The sequence below is a fragment of the Anabrus simplex genome, chromosome 1 (genome assembly GCF_040414725.1).
Source record: "Anabrus simplex isolate iqAnaSimp1 chromosome 1, ASM4041472v1, whole genome shotgun sequence".
In the NCBI taxonomy this organism is placed as follows: domain Eukaryota; kingdom Metazoa; phylum Arthropoda; class Insecta; order Orthoptera; family Tettigoniidae; genus Anabrus; species Anabrus simplex.
In genome coordinates, this window is record NC_090265.1 from 1,013,918,459 (window position 1) to 1,013,940,559 (window position 22,101).

The 22,101-nt window shown below is 38.8% G+C and overlaps 1 protein-coding gene across 1 annotated transcript in view; it reads right to left on the reverse strand.

Moving 5' to 3' along the window:
• Positions 1-22,101, reverse strand: part of MED14 (mediator complex subunit 14) — a 286,657-nt gene that overhangs the window by 135,542 nt on the left and 129,014 nt on the right. Inside the window, exon 13 of the mRNA XM_068225329.1 lies at positions 14,863-15,067. Within this exon, the coding sequence (XP_068081430.1) occupies positions 14,863-15,067 (205 nt within the window). The remainder of the gene's footprint in view (positions 1-14,862; positions 15,068-22,101) is intronic.

The window sequence follows — 22,101 nt, forward strand, 5'->3', positions numbered from 1 at the left end:
ACAAGCGCTCGATCCCAACACAAAGGAATTTGAGTATAGGAGAGAGAGCGAAAGGCCAACAAGGAAAAAAAAAAACCGCCGATTTCAGATTAGAAGGCGAAATTGAAAATGTGAAAAACGCAGAGAATTTCAAAATTAACAGCTATTTTATAACGCAAGTAGATTCGTGGGAAATTGATTCTGAAGAATTGGTTAAGGACTTAACACAGCATTATATGAAGAAAAGATATAATTTACCTATTATAGTAGCAAGAGTAGGAGAGCTATATGCTATCGATATATTTGGTAAGCTTCCTACGGCTAAGAAAGGAAATAAATTCATCATGGTAGTTATGGACGTTTTCTCAAAGTACGTATCACTTCAACCAATACAGCGTGCTAATTCGAAACAAGTAATACGACGTCTAGTAAAACATATATTGCCTAACATGGGAAAACCCGAGAGATTGTTGTCCGACCGAGGAACTCAATTTACATCACTTCAATTTAAAGAGGCTATGGAAGAGATGGGAATTAAACATGTTCTATGTTCAATAAGACATCCAGCATCCAACCCAGTCGAAAGATATATGAAAGAAATAGCTAAATTTTGCCGGATATACTGTTCTAAGCAACACTGGAAGTGGATAGATGTACTTGAGAAGATTGAAGAAAGCATTAATAACACTGTCCACGAATCCAGCGGCCAAATTCCAAAGGTTATTCACTACAATATTAGACCTGAGAGACCATGGGACAAGATAATTCAGCTACCTACCGAACCAAGCTTAGACCAAGATCAGCTGAACCAACTAGTTCGAGAGAGGTTATATAAACAATCCCAGAGGCGACTGAGGAGGATACAACACAAGAAATTCCATCCTGAATTGAAGAAGGGCGATCTTATATTAGTAAAGAAGCCAGCAGTCTCGAACGTATCCGCTAGAATATTTGCAAAGTTCATACATTTATACGATGGACCATTTGTTATACATCGGTCATTTGGGAACAACGCTTACGAAGTTCACGATCTGAATGGTAGAAGTAAAGGAATACACAATGCAGCAAATATTAAGTTATACTTCAAGGAACAAAGAGATTAGAGTCTATCAAATGTCGCAGTTAAACAAGGAATGAGAATTGAAATAGTCTATGACAAGAACGAACCAATTCATCTGTAAAAACTTACGGTAATGCTCTCAAAATTCTAACTAAGAACAGTGAAAAGTCCCATTATGATATTAGAAATATATATAAGATAAATATATAGCAAGCCATATATTTAAATCAACGTGGGAGGAGTAAATGTGCCATTTCACTGTTCTATAGTTGCCGTATTTGGAACAAAAATGGCGCTCCAGCCATTAAAGAATCAAAATAAAGTAATTAGTAGCGGTACGAGCTGAAGAGGCAATAAGTTCAACCGGCAATCACGGAAAGAACCACTTTTAGAAGGCGGTGCGAAAGAATGACGAGAGCGGATTATTTAAATCGATTATTGAAAATAAAGGCTTCCATTAAAAAAAAAAAAATCTCAATTCAGCACGGCATCGAAGTAAGACGGCATCGCATAAAGAAACCAATACTTATCAGATTATTTGATCAGTTATTGAAGATAAGATCAAATCTACGATAACCTGCTAAACATCAGCTGTGATTGACGTATACGCAAGATTAAAGACCAGCTGTTAAGAAACGTCAAGTTGGACTTGTATTACGTCACGGTTGGGCTCGGAACATTTTCTTTGCCCGATACTGCAAGAAGTTAAGAGAGCTGAATTAAAGGAAAAATAGAGTGCAATTCTAAAAGCACGTAAATCTCACATCGATTTGGCGAGCGAGGCAGCGGAAATAAGACAATAATTAGAGTTCATATAAACGAATTAGACGGACCAGGAAACAAATATATTTTCGCATTAGCACTACTGAGCCGTTTTCAGCATGTGTAAATCAACTAATGCTTTATGTTTTTCTGTCCTTGACGCAATGAAGACCGTCATGATGTTCTAAGAAGCTGAGGCAAAGACTACTCTGGCTATGGTGACGCTTCACGAGATGGATGATCCAGGAGGGAAGTAATCAGCTGTGATGACGAGATGTACCCGATTACTTAAGCCAAACCATGGAGCGAGGCCTACCATCCCATGACGATCAGCAGCGAGATGGAAGTCAGTCTCTGATAAGCAAAGTTAAGTCTCCACTTGAGTCGTGTCGTAAGTAGAAAGTCTTATTCTTTTGGTCATAGTATTTTGTGTGTGCGTAGTTAATATACGAGTGTACATATAAGGAGATAGGTATTCATCTGAAGATACCGTAAATCCCAGACATAGGCGTTAAAATACCAGTGAATGCCGTTCGTAAGTTTGTCAATATAATAGGGGAGAAGTGATTGATATCTTTCATAATTTGCTGTCAGTGAAGTGTTAGAATATTAAGAGGAAGTTGATATTCATATGCATGATGGCTTTAACAAATAATATGCGTAAAGATCGTATTTAGGGAGTGTTACGATAAAATATAGTGGCGCAATTTATAGGTTACGATGTGTTGATCTTTGATACTATGACAGTAATGATAATGATTTATATATGTGTAGGTTATGGCACATATGTGGCGCATTTTGATGAAACAAGTGCTTTTATTGTGAATGCTACGTGAGAATTGAAATGTTAAATGGTGAATATAATAAGTATATGAGTGGATAGTATATTTTGATGGTGATAGTTATTGATATTTAGGAAGTTGGTCATAGTATTCTTCGAGAGATGGTAGTATGTGTAGGTTGCACATGCTAAGGTATAGGTATTGAAGCACACTGTTTTCAATTGCTATTTGATTCCCTAATATATATTATACAGATTAGGATACGATCTTAATGCCATCAAAATAGAATTAATTGAGTAAGTAGGATCATCAGAAGAGCCGAGAGGCCACCTACATCAATATTTAGGCCTTCACTGACATACCTACGATTGTTTTCATGCATTCCCACAGACGGCAATTTAACTTGTGATTTTATGGGAGCAACTTAACCCATCACTGGTAACTTAGTCTTTCATATGTGGATTTTAGATGAAGTTAGAGTCTTCCTATGTGTTAATTTTTCCTACCTATGGTATTATTCGTTGGAAGATTAATTATATACACATGGTAATGCTATATTAAGTCATATACGCACTTTAATTGAATTTCAACCATGAATTAAAATAATAATTGAATGATTTTAGTCACATGAATCTTACAATGAAATTAATTTGAGAATTGCTTACGACTTAAGGTGGACTTAGATTTGCTTATGTGGAGGTTACTGAAAAACGAAATATGAAACATGAGAAAAATTCGAAGCCTTAACTAGAAAAATTCCCTAATGAACTGACATTAATTTTCCTACACGATTTTTCTACTGTGCGGACATTAATGTGAAGTGTTCTGCCGAGTGATATACATTTCTTTAATTATATGTGAATGTAGGTTCACACAATTGGATTTTGGTTATTTTGAGAAGCAACTTAGCTTAATATGGAAAGATTCCAGATCTTAATTAACTAATTAATTAAGTAATTGATTAATTATTGGCCACCTTCTTTGCGTTTTCACATTTTCAATTCAAACCTAACTTGGACATTGTATATAGTAGGAAGTATAGTTTGTTTTATTTAAACCTTAAGGATGCATCCAATTTTTACAATTATGTTGAATAATTCTTCTTAATTATATAATTCATTTTTCTTTTCATTTAATTCCCTTGAATACTACTTAGTTAGGACATAATTCTTCGATAGGCCAGGACTAGAATTCAGATGAAGGAGGCCTGAGTTCATTTATTTATTAGAGGTTTTCCTAAACCTAGTTTCTCCGATGCAACATAAGTACATCATTTAGAGACTGATTGCGTAGGAAACCAACTACAGTGTGAATCATTTTTCAAGACATTTTATTCTAATTTCAACTCATTCTTAGACCAATTTATGAATAAAGCTGAGTAGTAGAAACATTTTAATTCTTTCAATGTCTACTTAGAATAAGTATTAGATATAAGCTTACCATGAATATTTCTGATTGCGATTATGACGATGACATGTACGAAATCCTTGACAAGCTATGGTAATCTGATTTTTACGATAAAATGCGGTATCATACAAATACGGTAACCGACCGATAGCGTGTTGAAGACGTTCATCTACGTAGGTTGGGATCTACCGTAAGCCAGTGGTGTTCTTTCTCACGCGGAACTCACAACCCAGTAACATTTGGCAGATGAAATTATTATTAAGAGCTAGTCTGGAAACTTGTGCATCCCACCTGGACGCGGGAGCGGTGCATTTAGTTAATTGTCGCCCATACGTGTGGCAAATAGAGAAAGACACCGTGGCAGTAAAGGGTCGCCAAAACATGTAGTTAATTGGCTGCCCAACTGTGAGGCAATTCAAGAGAAAGACACCGTGGGAGCAAAGGATTGCCAAAACATGTAGTAAATTGTTGCCCACAACAGTGGAGCAAATAGAGAAAAACACCGTGGGAGAGAAATGGTGATCATCAGACCATGTACATGTGATGCTACGTCATATTCATAATTAAGAGAAAGGTATTAAGGTCAAGAAATGGAGTTGTTGAGTCTTGTAGAATTACGCAAACATGTGGCAGTCTGAGAGGAAAAGTTGTACTGAGAGAACCTTGATAAGAAGGAAAGATATTTTTAGGAATTGATTGACAGAGGATTTTGAATGTATGGACCAGATGATGGAGCGAAGATGGAGGTATCGTGCAAAACTTAGGTATATCTGGTAAAAGAAGTTGTCGTTTGACCAGATAAATTTTTATATTGGGATCGAAGAAAGCACAGGAGGAGCGGTGCATTTAGCGTCCAGGTGGGATGCACAAGTTTCCAGACTAGCTCTTAATAATAATTTCATCTGCCAAATGTTACTGGGTTGTGAGTTCCGGGTGAGAAAGAACACCACTGGCTTACGGTAGATCCCAACCTACGTAGATGAACGTCTTCAACACGCTATCGGTCGGTTACCGTATTTGTATGATACCGCATTTTATCGTAAAAATCAGATTACCATAGCTTGTCAAGGATTTCGTACATGTCATCGTCATAATCGCAATCAGAAATATTCATGGTAAGCTTATATCTAATACTTATTCTAAGTAGACATTAAAAGAATTAAAATGTTTCTACTACTCAGCTTTATTCATAAATTGGTCTAAGAATGAGTTGAAATTAGAATAAAATGTCTTGAAAAATGATTCACACTGTAGTTGGTTTCCTACGCAATCAGTCTCTAAATGATGTACTTATGTTGCATCGGAGAAACTAGGTTTAGGAAAACCTCTAATAAATAAATGAACTCAGGCCTCCTTCATCTGAATTCTAGTCCTGGCCTATCGAAGAATTATGTCCTAACTAAGTAGTATTCAAGGGAATTAAATGAAAAGAAAAATGAATTATATAATTAAGAAGAATTATTCAACATAATTGTAAAAATTGGATGCATCCTTAAGGTTTAAATAAAACAAACTATACTTCCTACTATATACAATGTCCAAGTTAGGTTTGAATTGAAAATGTGAAAACGCAAAGAAGGTGGCCAATAATTAATCAATTACTTAATTAATTAGTTAATTAAGATCTGGAATCTTTCCATATTAAGCTAAGTTGCTTCTCAAAATAACCAAAATCCAATTGTGTGAACCTACATTCACATATAATTAAAGAAATGTATATCACTCGGCAGAACACTTCACATTAATGTCCGCACAGTAGAAAAATCATGTAGGAAAATTAATGTCAGTTCATTAGGGAATTTTTCTAGTTAAGGCTTCGAATTTTTCTCATGTTTCATATTTCGTTTTTCAGTAACCTCCACATAAGCAAATCTAAGTCCACCTTAAGTCGTAAGCAATTCTCAAATTAATTTCATTGTAAGATTCATGTGACTAAAATCATTCAATTATTATTTTAATTCATGGTAGAAATTCAATTAAAGTGCGTAAATGACTTAATATAGCATTACCATGTGTATATAATTAATCTTCCAACGAATAATACCATAGGTAGGAAAAATTAACACATAGGAAGACTCTAACTTCATCTAAAATCCATATATGAAAGACTAAGTTACCAGTGATGGGTTAAGTTGCTCCCATAAAATCACAAGTTAAATTGCCGTCTGTGGGAATGCATGAAAACAATCGTAGGTATGTCAGTGAAGGCCTAAATATTGATGTAGGTGGCCTCTCGGCTCTTCTGATGATCCTACTTACTCAATTAATTCTATTTTGATGGCATTAAGATCGTATCCTAATCTGTATAATATATATTAGGGAATCAAATAGCAATTGAAAACAGTGTGCTTCAATACCTATACCTTAGCATGTGCAACCTACACATACTACCATCTCTCGAAGAATACTATGACCAACTTCCTAAATATCAATAACTATCACCATCAAAATATACTATCCACTCATATACTTATTATATTCACCATTTAACATTTCAATTCTCACGTAGCATTCACAATAAAAGCACTTGTTTCATCAAAATGCGCCACATATGTGCCATAACCTACACATATATAAATCATTATCATTACTGTCATAGTATCAAAGATCAACACATCGTAACCTATAAATTGCGCCACTATATTTTATCGTAACACTCCCTAAATACGATCTTTACGCATATTATTTGTTAAAGCCATCATGCATATGAATATCAACTTCCTCTTAATATTCTAACACTTCACTGACAGCAAATTATGAAAGATATCAATCACTTCTCCCCTATTATATTGACAAACTTACGAACGGCATTCACTGGTATTTTAACGCCTATGTCTGGGATTTACGGTATCTTCAGATGAATACCTATCTCCTTATAAGTACACTCGTATATTAACTACGCACACACAAAATACTATGACCAAAAGAATAAGACTTTCTACTTACGATACGACTCAAGTGGAGACTTAACTTTGCTTATCAGAGACTGACTTCCATCTCGCTGCTGATCGTCATGGGATGGTAGGCCTCGCTCCATGGTTTGGCTTAAGTAATCGGGTACATCTCGTCATCACAGCTGATTACTTCCCTCCTGGATCATCCATCTCGTGAAGCGTCACCATAGCCAGAGTAGTCTTTGCCTCAGCTTCTTAGAACATCATGACGGTCTTCATTGCGTCAAGGACAGAAAAACATAAAGCATTAGTTGATTTACACATGCTGAAAACGGCTCAGTAGTGCTAATGCGAAAATATATTTGTTTCCTGGTCCGTCTAATTCGTTTATATGAACTCTAATTATTGTCTTATTTCCGCTGCCTCGCTCGCCAAATCGATGTGAGATTTACGTGCTTTTAGAATTGCACTCTATTTTTCCTTTAATTCAGCTCTCTTAACTTCTTGCAGTATCGGGCAAAGAAAATGTTCCGAGCCCAACCGTGACGTAATACAAGTCCAACTTGACGTTTCTTAACAGCTGGTCTTTAATCTTGCGTATACGTCAATCACAGCTGATGTTTAGCAGGTTATCGTAGATTTGATCTTATCTTCAATAACTGATCAAATAATCTGATAAGTATTGGTTTCTTTATGCGATGCCGTCTTACTTCGATGCCGTGCTGAATTGAGATTTTTTTATTTAATGGAAGCCTTTATTTTCAATAATCGATTTAAATAATCCGCTCTCGTCATTCTTTCGCACCGCCTTCTAAAAGTGGTTCTTTCCGTGATTGCCGGTTGAACTTATTGCCTCTTCAGCTCGTACCGCTACTAATTACTTTATTTTGATTCTTTAATGGCTGGAGCGCCATTTTTGTTCCAAATACGGCAACTATAGAACAGTGAAATGGCACAAATGTCTATTAGGTCATCAGCCCAGAGGCTGGTTGGATCCTCAAATAGCACCACTAAAGGTTATGCGGTTATAAGGAAACCCCAAAAACCAATGACAGCACCAAAATGAGGCATACTAGGCAAGATGAGGAGTGAGGTAGTTTGCCATTGCTTTCCTCTGTTAAGAATAGATAACAAAAAGTGAAAACATGGAAGAAAAATCACTTAACAAAGATCAGATCTTTAATCACTAACATGAAATATCACCACATGTTATCAAGTGAAACTCGAGATGCTGGCTTAGAGTGAAGCAAGTGATACACAGCATCAGCAGATGGACTACTTTACACAAAGCTCCCAAAATGATACCATAACTTATATATCAAGGGATACTGTACAGTGTATTTTCACATTCTCAACAGTGAAACTGCTGCTTATTGAGGTCCAAAGTTAACCCTTTCAAGTCTAGATGCTCCACCACTTGTAGATCTGCCACGGATGTATTTGTATGAAAACTACCATGTATATATGAATAATTCCTGCACAGCTTTTTCTTCAAAATCTGATCGCAAAAAGTTGGGGTAAGGGTATTATTTGTGTCAAGGTTGGTACAGTGTTCCAGATGTACAGAAATCTGGAAGTTGGTATTTTTTGCCCGCTCTACCGTTGAGAATGTGAAAATACACTGTACAGTATCCCTTGATATATAAGTTATGGTATCATTTTGAGAGCTTTGTGTAAAGTAGTCCGTCTGCTGATGCTGTGTATCACTTGCTTCACTCTAAGCCAGAATTACCGCTCAAAAATGGAGTAATTTGTGCAGTTTCAATTGAAGTAGTAAGATGTGTTTTGGATGGCTGGCGTGAGTTCAGTTCTTGTTACAAGTCATTCACAGCTAAAGAAGAGGCAAAAAAAAAAAAAACTGGTAAATGTGCAACAGGAAGAAAGTACAATCAGGATAAGAGTTGCAGTACGGTAATGTGATTGGAGGAAAAATACAGCTTTGTCTTAAAAAAACAGTAACTGCAAAGTATTTCTCAGATGAAAACCAGAGTTTCCAGAAACTGAAAATATGATATGAGAATGTGATTGAAAAGAGACAGTTTGGATGTGTGGCCACCAATGAAATCTGTCAATTGAAATGATGTAGTATGTAAGCTGCACACTTCTCGGTTGTGGCAGGAATAGAGTTGTCAACATATTGGGCAGATATATACCAACATCCAGATTTCTGCACCGGGTGAAAGGCTAGCCGTGGATTTCTCACAAGTGTTTTTGATGATATAACTTCAATTTTTGTAAGAAAATAAACATTATGTAATGTCTCCCAGCCAATTATGAAGAAAGGATAGTGAATTTACACAGACTTGATACTGCTTCGCATCAGAAAAATATGTATTCTCGCAAAGCTGGTGCCACAGACCAGACAGCAGTATAGAGTATTTTGAAATGCAGCTGAAGTATAGGCTACTAATGAAGCTTATGACGCAAGGAATTCTTCTTCTATCACCACTTTTCCCACATCTGCGCGTGGTCACGAGTGGGTACTGTGTTGCACATGTGGATCTGGCCCTGTTTTAAGGCTGAATGCCCTTCCCAACACGAACCCTAGTACATGGAGCGACTGCGTTCAGTTTCAGTATTTCAAGTTACCATATTTACTTGTGTATTAACCCCCGCTGGCTTTTAGAGATGAAGAAAATGAAAAAAATAAATCTCGCATACAAGACACCCCAACGTAATTCGTCAGAAAACAATGATTTCGCTTCAAAGCGGGAACAAGCCTTATGCAGCTCTGATGACACCACACAAATATGTAAATAGTTTCGTCCGAACGACCCACGCAATGAAAACACGCGTTGAAGTCATTTGGTACATCTGTGTTTCGTAGTTAAGAAATGTCCGCCTCCGTAGCGTAGGCCTACTATAGCTCTGATGACGTCACACAAATGGGTGAATAGTTTCGTGTTCGACCCGCGCATTGCAAGCATGCATCAGTCATGATAATACGTATGTGTTTTTGTACCGGCCTGGTACCGTCAATGAGCCAGTACAAGTAAAAATACCCTAGGAAGTGAAAGATGTCCCCAAATATAACATTTACCAAGGAAAACAAACATAAGACTTACCTTAGGCAGGTAACGGAGTCACAATTAACCCGTGAACCAATGAATTCCCTGGTACAATACCAAGTTGTCAAGAGTTAACCAAGAAAAGAAAACACCCTTTTAGTATAGGTTAATAACTTTAATTTAGAAGAAAGATTCAAATTAAGGTAACAAAGACCCTTCGTCCTTGATGAGTGAAATAAAAATTAAAGCTTTTGGAACAAGTGTTCAGCTATTAGGTTAGAAAAATTGAATTAAGCTTAATCGCGGCCGGCCAACCAAAGAAAGGTAAAGATAACAAAGCTAAAATCATTACAATTACAACAAATTAAGCATATATCTACGCAGTTTAAGTAACATTATGCTTTTCCTTCTTCAATTTGAATAATCTTTTACTTAATTTAGTTGCACTTCGTTAGAATTAGGTTCCATCCAGGGAGCCTCTGCAAGGAAATCAAAATTCTTACTGCCGGGCTGAGTGGCTCAGACGGTTAAGGCGCTGGCCTTCTAACCCCAACTTGGCAGGTTCAATCCTGGCTCAGTCCGGTGGTATTTGAAGGTGCTCAAATACGACAGCCCCGTGTCGGTAGATTTACTGGCACGTAAAAGAACTCCTGTGGGACTAAATTCCGGCACCTTGGCATCTCTGAAGACCTTAAAAAGTAGTCAGTGGGACGTAAAGCAAATAACATTATTATTAAATTTCTTACTCCCAAGACAGAATTTACTTTGTTTACCAAAACCACCCCAAAAGAGAGAAAAATTAACAAGAATGAGGCAAGGAAGTTCATTAAAATAATTTAGAAGAGGGAATGAACATGAAAATACACCATTAAGATCCAAATCCTTTACGGGAGAAATCAATTACACCAACAAGGTCAATCAACATTAGTAATCATCACCACCATGATCGCCATGGTAACATACACACGCTAAAAGAAATAGGAAACAACCAATCCCAAAACCCAAGCACCGGGCGAGTTGGCCATGCGCGTAGAGGCGCGCGGCTGTGAGCTTGCATCCGGGAGATAGTAGGTTCAAATCCCACTATCGGCAGCCCTGAAAATGTTTTTCCGTGGTTTCCCATTTTCACACCAGGCAAATGCTGGGGCTGTACCTTAATTAAGGCCACGGCCGCTTCCTTCCAACTCCTAGGCCTTTCCTATCCCATCGTCGCCATAAGACCTATCTGTGTCGGTGCGACGTAAAGCCCCTAGCAAAAAAAAAAAAAACCCAAGCAAAACAATAGGAGCTTCCATAGGAAGAACAAAGGGAAAGGGAATCTATTAAATCATAAAACTCCAAAATTACATTTAAATAAAATAAACAAGGAGAAGAATTTTAAAACTCTTGCAGAAACTCACATGGTTGTAAAACCCCTCATTAACATGATTTCTAAAGAAAATTTAAAATAATAATATTTTAAAAATACAATATATGGGTGCAACAAGATTGACGTGACCAAACATACAACATGAGACCATTTTGGTGATATGAAATGATAGTATACATGTGAGATCAGACTACCCTTTCAAATACAGAGGAAAAGTAAATTTAGAATTTCAGATAATGGACGTAGTTTCTAGGAGTAATACCAAACACATGAAAGTTCACGAAGAGTAGTAGCTCCTTTTAAAGTCAAATTCACAGTCCATGAAGAAAATAAAAAACTTAAATGCATGAACGAAACTTACAGTTTCAGTTGTAGCTTGCAGTAATATGTTAGCACGCGTTACTCCATACTCACAATAGATGAGCTTAGTTAGAAGATGCTTAATTCACTACAAATCCAAAAAATGTGAGGACGATTATTAAAAAAGAAAAAGGAATCATTTGAGGTTGATAACACCCTCACACTAGATTAGTTCTCCAGGATCCATGATCCAAGCCAAAGCCAGGAGTCTTCTTACGAAACGACCTTCCTCTATCGTAGCAAAACAGTGAGTCATGGCTGCTACAAGCTTACAGGCAGCCATTGTTAACCTAATAATGGACCCATGCTCTCATTGGCAAGAGACAGTGCCCACAAGGTTGAACCAGCTGCCGTTGAGCGCAGTACAAAGCAGAAACGAATGAGCACTACTCGTGCTGAGTTGAAGAAATACATCATGAAGTATTTGAACAATAGGAGCTTAGTGCTCAAATGCGAAGCAGATATTCAAATTAAATATGTGACACCCAGTCACATAGAAAACAATATGAGAAGACAAATTGGAAACGAATTCCCAGCGACACAGATTTCTACGGCAAGTTTGCCACGTTTGAAATGTCAATGGAGGGGGCCCAAAAATGTAACCTCAGTTACATACAACTTTGTAGTTAAGAATGTCCGCCAGCACAATGGTTAGCACAATTAGCTGCCATTCTCGGGAGCCTGAGTTCAATTCTCAGTACCGTATTGTCAGATATTTACAAATGGCAGCAAGGTTGATTTGTGGTAAAAATGGTACATGCAACTCCCTTCCACTGGGGGCCTGTCTAAAAAAAGAACTGCACCACCTCGGGATGAGGAAACGAGTTTACTTTAGTTAAGAAATATTCACGGTTGTTGCTAGGCCTATTAATATAGGCAGGCAGGATCATAACAAAGTGATCGTTTATATCTCATAACTCAGGCCAATACAGTACAGGGTTTTTTGGAAGAGAAGTAGGTTTGAAACGTGATAAAAACAATCCAATCCAATCACAATTGTTTTACTTGCCAACATACCTAACAAATAATAATATTGATTTTTATGTCACCAATTACTTTCAACGATCTTTGGAGACGCCAAATAAAACATACTAGGGTATGCGTTACTAAAAAATTAGACACAACAAACTTACGAAATTAAACATTATGATAATAAAACACATTACCGCCACACCTACCGATTTCCATAAATGCGGCAAACTTTCCTGTTATTTATTTTTATTCTTTCCGTCGTGGAACTTTAGACACTATCCGGGCGATACCACACCTAATCTAAACAATGCGGTCTCTCTTATCTCATTTACAGCTGTTTTGGTAAATCCTGATGTGATAAATGTAGAGAACAAGTATGAAATATACTTAAAAATAAGGGTCTGGTTTTCAACAGCCGCAGTTATCAAAAGAATGCTTCCAGCCACTATGTATTACCGGCACATTCGGATATACAACTCATAACGTATGCTAGTTATCAGCTGATGGTTTGGCACGCTTTGAACAACATGGCTTTATTCAGAAGGAGTGGCTTCTGCTACACATACACCAGCTGGGAATATTAGAGATAATCTCCAAAAACAATTTGGGAACAGCTTCACACAGTTTGGACTCTATAGTCTGGAAACAAAACTATTTTTAAAAGGTTCAAAAAGATGGGACCTCGAATGCTCTCAGTCTCGACTGCAGTGCATGGCTGACGAGATAGCAGTGAAGATGATGTCACTTGCAATGGTGACACGCCAGTAGCAGGGAAGTTAGAGGGGCAAGACAATTAAAATGAAAGCAGTGATCAGGTTTACTGTGTGGTAGGCCTATTGCTCAACTGACAGAGACAAATGACTGGCCATTGAGTTATTTTGTATCAATAGTGCATAATATGATACCCATATCCCTTTTCACTACGGGGTCGAGTATGAAGTGAGACGAATTTCCATAGCGAGTTTTTATGACCGTAGGCCCTTCCTGGTGTCAACCTTATCAGAGGAATTGCTGAGATGAAACGAATTACGTGATGAGTAACTAAAATGGATTATATTCACTTTATACGTAGGCCTAAAAGTCGTGTTCACCATTTATTGACTTTTTACACTTACAAATACTGCCTTCCAACGAAAATAGCCAGTATAACTCAAATACATTCATAAGTTTGTTAAAGAACAGTGTTGAATGTACAATTTATAGCTCTTTATAGCCTAGAAGATGTGTTCACTGCACAAAATTTGAGGTTATCGCATATTGGATCCTCCTTCACATTTTTTGGCTGTAAAAGTGGGGGGAAAAAGAGTCTAATACACGGTATGTGGTGCATTGTTTACGAAGAGGAGAGTAATGGGGCAAACACAAACACACAGTCCCCAGGTCAAAGGAAATAAACAAATGCTCTATGTGGTTAAAATTCCCAACCCATGCGAAAATCAAATCCGAGACCCTCTAAAATGAAGGCCTCCGCTGACCATTCACCCAAAGATACAAAGCGATGAAGGGCTTCATAATTTACTGTACTGTAGTCATTACGGTTTTCAATATAAATATTTAACAAAGCCACATGCATGCACACAATTTCCTCTTCTAAAATTAAGGTGTGAGGGTTGTATGACGGATCACAAATATATGGTACTCATTAGCAATCAATTAAATTCATGATTTTCTAACAATATCTGATGAAGTACTTTCATCTGATAATGTTAAAGTATGATGTTCAACTTGACTCTTCAACCTACCTTATTCTGATCTGGCAATCATTTTTTTTCCCTACTCTCTCCCGAATGTGAGATTTCAGTTAATGTAGTGTAGCTTTTAAAATAAGAAAGTCAGTAGAGTACAAAAATGGGCAATAACTGTAACAGACACAAAAAATATTTACAGCTGTTTGAAAAAAAAAAAAAAATCCAATTTATGTTAAGTCACACCAACACAAGACAGGTCTTAGTGCAACGATGGAATGGAAGTGACCACAGCCTTCATTAATGTAAAGCCCCAGCATTCACCTGGTGTGAAAATGAGAAAGCATAGAAAACCATCTTCAGAGCTGCCAACAGTGGGGTTCGAACCCAATGTCTCCTGAATACAAGCTACAGTAATATGTGACCCAAACAGCATAGACAACTTGCTCAATAACCCAAAATAAATAACAGTAAGCAAATCAAAAGAAGAAGTAATATGAAGACTATATAAATTCCAAATCTATTTTTTATTTCTTCCATGCAAAAATTGACGTTAGAACAAAGTTAAAGACTAGACTACTCACCATCTACACTAGTGAAGGGACCATGAGTGATGACAAAGGTATCAAACTCAATAAGAGTAAGAACTTTCAGGTACATTTTTGGAATTTCTGTTTCAATATTGTCATCATGTGGATCTTCATCTATGGAAGAATGTTTCACCACAGCCAGATAGAAGGAGCAATCAATCTCACATGGGGAGTTTTCCTTCTCCTTAAATTCAACAAGCTGGTAAGAGGAGAGAATAAACACACTTAGACATTTTACAAAAATCTCATTTATAGTATATTGGAAGAAAGACATGGTCATTACTTAACCCTGGAACTCCTAACACTTTTAGTAATTGTTAACTTCCAAAAGGAGTCTCTCAGACTCTTACTATTTCAAACCAAACCAAACCCCATGGCACAACAGCCCCGAAGGACCATGGACTACCAAGCAACCGCTGCTGAGCCCGAATCCTTACAGATTACGAGGTGTCGTGTGGTCAGCATGACGGATCCTCTCGGATGTTATTCTTGGCTTCATAGACCCTCTTACTGTCTCAAAGAAAAGCAAAGTCATCTCCGTACAAGCCATGAAGGCCCTTGGAGGGGTGGAATGTAAAGGCTTCCACTATCCTTAAACCTCGGCACTTGATGGGGTAGATTGGTTAGCTCTACGCTTGGCCGCCTTTGCCCTCAGGAATTAACCTGGTACTCATTTTTGGTGTAGGCTGAGTGAATCTCAGGGTCATATGCACCTCTGGAAGTGAAAATCTCGTTTCTTAAATTTTACGACTTCCTGACGGGGAATTGAACCCACGTCTTTCCGGGCGAACCGAGCACGCCTTTACTGCCTCGGCCAGGCAGCCCCTCTCTTACTATCTCAAGGTGGGAAAAATTCAGTTTTAGCATGAAAACAATAGCATAACTGAAGAGTGGCTTCTTCATAAACAGCATTTATTCAAATTCAACCTATTTTAGCAGTAGCAACAATAAAATACATTACCAGAATAAGAAAACTGATCTATCTACAGTCTGTTTCCTAGCGTTTATCCCAAATTATGGGGTCCACTGCTTTGCTACATCTCCTCCATTTCGTCCTATTGCTGACATCTTCAGGTTTTAAACCAACATTGTGCATGTTGGCCTTGATATTGTCAGTCCACCGCTTTAAAGGCCTTGCACATGGTCATGTTCCACCCGGATCAACTTGGAGAGGTGTTTTAGCAACTGAGCCATCCTGCCTTCTCATAACGTGACCGTACCAGTGGAGACGCGCTTCCCTCACTTTCTCCATAACTGGAGCAACGCCAAGCCTTTGTCGAACATCTTCATTTCTTATATGGTCGCATCGAGTCATTCCAACAGTAAATTGAAATATCCTCATTTCCATTGTATGAAGAGTCTGCTTGTGCTTTTTTGTCATTGGACGACATTCTGCCCCGTAAATAGCTGTTGGACGTACCACGGTCTTGTAAATTTTTGTCTTTAGATGGTGAGGCATCTTTCTATTGCAGAGGACTCCGGTGACTTGTCTCCACTTGAGCCAAGCTGCATTTACTCGCGCTCGGGTAACAAAAGTGGCATCACAGTTCGAAGTAACAACTGACCCTCACATTTGTCTAAAATCATATAGATTTCACATTTTGTCAACTTTCTCTTACTGATCTTCAATGAACTGTTATTGATGAAGCTGAATGTTTACTTGGTAACTGATACAATAAAAAAAACAAGCACACTGTTACAACAGAAGTGCCAACAGAATACTGGCATAATAATCTACACTCATGCTCATAAATTAAGGATAATTGCATATTGTGCCACACAACGTGGCACTACACAAAACTAGCGCTAATAGCGCAGGCACATAGTGAACATAAACGAAACATATCTGCAAGTCCATGGTATTGGTGATAAGTTGGGAAAACAGTCCCAAAACACATGTGCTACAAAACGCCACTGTTTCCTGCACATGTACCCCGACATCAATAAGGGATATGATCACCATGCACACGTACACACGCCGCACAATGGGTTGGCATACTCTGGATCAGGTGGTCAAGCAGCTGCTGGGGTATAGCCTCCCATCCTTGCACCAGTGCCTGTCGGAGCACCTGAAGTATCCTGGGGGGTTGAAGACGTGCAGCGATACGTCGACCGAGAGCATCCCACACGTGCTCGATGGGGTTTAGGTCTGGGGAGCAGGCGGGCCACTCCATTCACCGGATATCTTCTGTTTCACGGTACTCCTCCGCGATGGCAGCTCGGTGGGGCTGTGCGTTATCATCCATCTGGAGGAAGGAGGGACCCACTGCACCCCTGAAAAGGCGGACATACTGCTGCAAAATGACGTTCCGATACATCTGACGTGTTACAGTTCCTCTGTCAAAGACATGCACGGGTGTACGTGCACCAATCATAATCCCACCCCACACCATCAAACCACTACCTCCATACAGGTCCCTCTAAAGGACATTACGGGGTTGGTATCTGGTTCCTGGTTCACGCCAGATGAGAACCCGGCGAGAATCACTGTTTAGACTAAACCTGGTCTCGTCTGTGAACATAACCTGGGACCACTGTTCCAATGACCATGTACTGTGTTCTTGACACCAGGCTTTGCAGGCTCTCCTGTGAACAGGGGTCAGTGGAATGCACCTTGCAGGTCTCCGGGCGAATAAACCATGTCTGTTCAGTCGTCTGTAGACTGTGTGTCTGGAGACAAGTGTTCCAGTGGCTGTGGCAAGGTCCTGAGTAATGCTACCTGCAGTACTCCGTGGCCGTCTGCGGGCACTGATGGTGAGATATCGGTCTTCTTGTGGTGTTGTACACTGCGGATGTCCCGTACTGTTGCCATAATCTTGAGATCACACTTTGTGGAACACGGAGGGCCCGTACTATGACCTGCTGTGTTTGACCAGCCTCCAGTCGCCCAATTATTCTACCCCTCATAATGTCGTCAATATGTGTTCGTTGAGCCATTTTCACCACACAGTCACCATTAGCACATCTGAAAACATCTGCACACTTACTCATTGCACCATACTCTGACATGCACCAACACACCTTTGCGTATTTGGACGTCTGCCAGCGCCACCATGCGACGACCGCAGGTCAAATGCACCACATGGTCATATCCTGAGGTGATTTAAAACTGCAAACCGCCCACCATAGCGTTGTTTCACCATGTATCAGCATTATCCTTAATTTCTGAGCATGAGTGTAGATGGAAGAAAAATTACTTGCAAGCCTATCATACTCAGGCTAGGTATCAACGTAACATCATTCAGATAAAGCGCATAACTATGAAGTATGACTAATTCAGAAATATGCTATTCATGGTCACAAATGGAAGGAGACACTACTCCACAAAAACGGAAAGAGTAAACAATAAAAAAATATAACAAAGTGACTCTGAGAGTCAGTAATTAACAGCAGTTTTTATCCTGTTAGGGGTTGTAGGATAAAAAATAAGAGCACGACTCAGTAGTATTGTAGTGTAGTCATATATTAATTACCTTATTGTTGTGTACTATCCCAGGCAATACATCCCTCCGTTCATTTATTTTTTGCAAATAAATTATTTTATTTTTAATTTCATTTTTTTCCCTGTAAAGAATGGCTAAGGAGCGCGAGTGTACGAACTGTGGGTGTGGCGAGGCATTGAGGGGTATGAGGGAGGAGTTGGAAAGTTTGAGGGAGATAATTAGGATTCTCACAGAAGACAGGAAGGAAGATAGGACTCCCTCAAACAATGTACAGGTTACAGTAGGTGTACAAAAGGGAGGGGAAGGAAAGGGAGGAGTTGTAGAAGACAGGTGGTCTAATGTTCTAAGGGGAAGGAGATTGCAGGCTAAGGGCTGTATTCAGGATCAGAATTCAGGACAGGTGTCTGTGCGAAATCGGTACGAGTCACTCCAGGTAGAACAACAGAGGGAAGATGAGGGACAGGGAACTGTTGGTGAGATGTGTGGAGGTAGGAGGAAGGGAAAAGGTAGGAAAGGGAAATGTAGAGTAGAGGATAGGAAAAGACAGGTGGAACAGGGTCATGGGAAGGAGAAAAGGGAGGAGGAAGTAGCTTCTGCAGCTAACAGGAAAGATAGAGCTGACCAGGAGGGGAGGGGATCAAATGAGGTGGGTAGGGTTGAGGCTCTGGTCATGGGGGGATTCCATCGTTAGACACGTGGGGAAAGTGTGTGGAGGAAAGGGAACCAGGGTAGAATGTTATCCAGGAATTAGGTTGAGGCAGATGTTGAGGAAAGTAGAAGAGAGGGAGGAGGGGAAGGAGAAGGTGGTAGTGTTTCACGTTGGTACCAACAACGTAAGGCAAGCTGATATAAGTACCAACATAGTTGGAGATGTGTGGGATCTGGTAAATGCAGCACGGGTGAAATTTAAGAAAGCGGAGATTGTTATTAGTGGAATACTGTGTAGGGTGATTGGGGATTTAAATGAGACTATGGAGAAGGTATGTGGGAAACTGGGAGTGAAATTTCTAGATCCTAATGGGTGGGTAGGAAATAGGGATCTGCGCTCGGATGGCCTTCACTTAAACAGCAGTGGTACGTATAAGTTAGAAAATTTGTTTGGAAGGGTAATAGGGAGGTACATTCAGGGAAACGGGATGGCCTAGGGAGCGGTGATAAGGGAACAGGGAACTGGAAATCAAGTAGGGATGACATAAAATTGTTAGTGTTGAACTGTAGAACTATTGTAAAGAAAGGAATAGAATTAAGTAATTTAATAGATATATATTTACCAGATAGTGTAATAGGAGTTGAATCATGGATGAGAAATGATATAATGGATGCAGAAATTTTCTCACGGCACTGGAGTGTGTATCGTAGAGATAGGATAGGAATGGTGGGAGGGGGAGTGTTCATTCTGGTGAAAGAAGAATTTGTAAGCTACGAAAAAGTTAAAGATGAGACACATGAAATTCTAGGTGTAAGGCTCATTTCTAAAGATAATAGGCAACTTGATATATTTGGAGTGTACAGATCGGGAAAGGGTAGCACTGATGCGGATTCGGAATTATTTGATAGGATAGTCAGCTATGTGGGAAACGACATGGAAAGAAATGTGATTGTAACGGGCGATCTGAATTTGCCAGATGTCAATTGGGAAGGAAATGCGAACGACAGGAAGCATGACCAACAAATGGCAAATAAGTTAATATGGGAAGGACAGCTGATTCAGAAAGTGATGGAACCAACCAGAGGGAAAAATATCCTGGATGTGGTGTTGATAAAACCAGATGAGCTCTATAGAGAAACTCAAGTAATAGATAGTGTTAGCTATCACAAAACAGTTTTTGTCATAATTAAATATAAATGTGATAGAAAGGAAGGTCTTAAAAGTAGGACTATTAGGCAGTACCATACGACTGATAAAGCAGGCATGAGGCAGTTTCTAAAAAGTAACTATGATCGGTGGAAAACGGTAAATAAAAATGTAAACAGACTCTGGGATTGGTTTAAAGAAATTGTTGAGAAAAGCGAAAACAGGTTTGTACCTTTAAGGGTGGTAAGGAATGGTAAAGACCCACCTTATTATAATAGAGAAATAAAGAGACTAAGAAGAAGGTGCAGACTGGAAAGAAATAGAGTTAGAAATGGCAGTGGAAGTAAGGAGAAATTGAAGGAACTTACTAGAAAATGAATCTAGCAAAGAAGGCAGCTGAGGATAACATGATGGCAAGCATAATTGGCAGTCATACAAATTTTAGTGAAAAATGGAAGGGTATGTATAGGTATTTTAAGGCAGAAACAGGTTCCAAGAAGGACATTCCAGGAATAATTAATGAACAAGGGGAGTGTGTATGTGAGGATCTTCAAAAGGCAGAAGTATTCAGTCAGCAGTATGTAAAGATTGTTGGTTACAAGGATAATGTCAAGATAGAGGAGGAGACTAAGGCCAAAGAAGTAATAAAAATTTACATATGATAACAATGACATTTACAAAAAGATACATAAGTTGAAAACTAGAAAAGCAGCTGGAATTGATCAGATTTCTGGGGATATACTAAAATCAACATCTACATCATTTGATGGCCAGGCAGGCATCAATTTTTGAAAATGAGACATAGCTCTCATAGTGCATTGGCACTGCTAGTGGCTTCAAGTAGCCTATGCAGTGGCCTCCACGGTATGCACTAGCCTTGCGTCTTGGGTGGTGTGCTAAGTCCCAACTGATGAGCCTAACTTAGCACACGAGGGCAAAACGCAGGCAACCAAGAATGAGTTAGCTGGAAAATTTATAATGTCCAATAACGGACCATTATATTGGTATTATAAATTTACTCATTCGGGACATATATTTTAGGTTCCCTATGGGAATCAACATCTACATCATTTGATGACCAGGCAGGCATCAATTTTTGAAAATGAGACATAGCTCTCATAGTGCATTGGCACTGCTGGTGGCTTCAAGTAGCCTATGCAGTGGCCTCCACGGTATGCACTAGCCTTGCGTCTTGGGTGGTGTGCTAAGTCCCAACTGACGAGCCTAACTTAGCAAACGAGGGCGAAACGCAGGCAACCAAGAATGAGTTAGCTGGAAAATTTATAATGTCCAATAACGGACCATTATATTGGTATTATAAATTTACTCATCGGGACAAATATTTTAGGTTCCCTATGGGAATCAACATCTACATCATAAGTGGTATGTTCCGAGCTGTCAGCGGAGAGATGGCGTGGAATGACATTAGTAGATGAATAAGTTTGAATGGAGTTTATAAAAGTAGGAAAGGTCACAATATGAAGATAAAGTTGGAATTCAAGAGGACAAACTGGGGCAAATATTAGTTTATAGGAAGGGGAGTTAGGGATTGGTATAACTTACCAAGGGATTTCTTTGAAATCATTTAGGAAAAGGCTAGGAAAGCAACAGATAGGGAATCTGCCACCTGGGCGATTGCCCTAAATGCAGATCAGTATTGATTGATTGATTGATTCCGTTAGGAGTTCTAAAGATAATTAAGCCAGAATGATAGTGTGTGCAGGAGATTTAATTATTAAGCCGTTGCTCTTCTGTTATGGTGATTTATCTCAACACATGGTGTTAAAGATTTTTTATGATCACATTTCAATATGTATCCACAATAGTTTTGATTATTATGTCTTTGCTTATATATTTTTTATTCATTTTATGGCCGATTATGACATTTTATATGTCGAAACCGGTCCCAAGTTTAATAAAAGTTATTAGTGACATCAACACGTAATTAGTATTGAATGGGTGGAACCTAATAGATAGCTCATCTCTCTGGAGAAA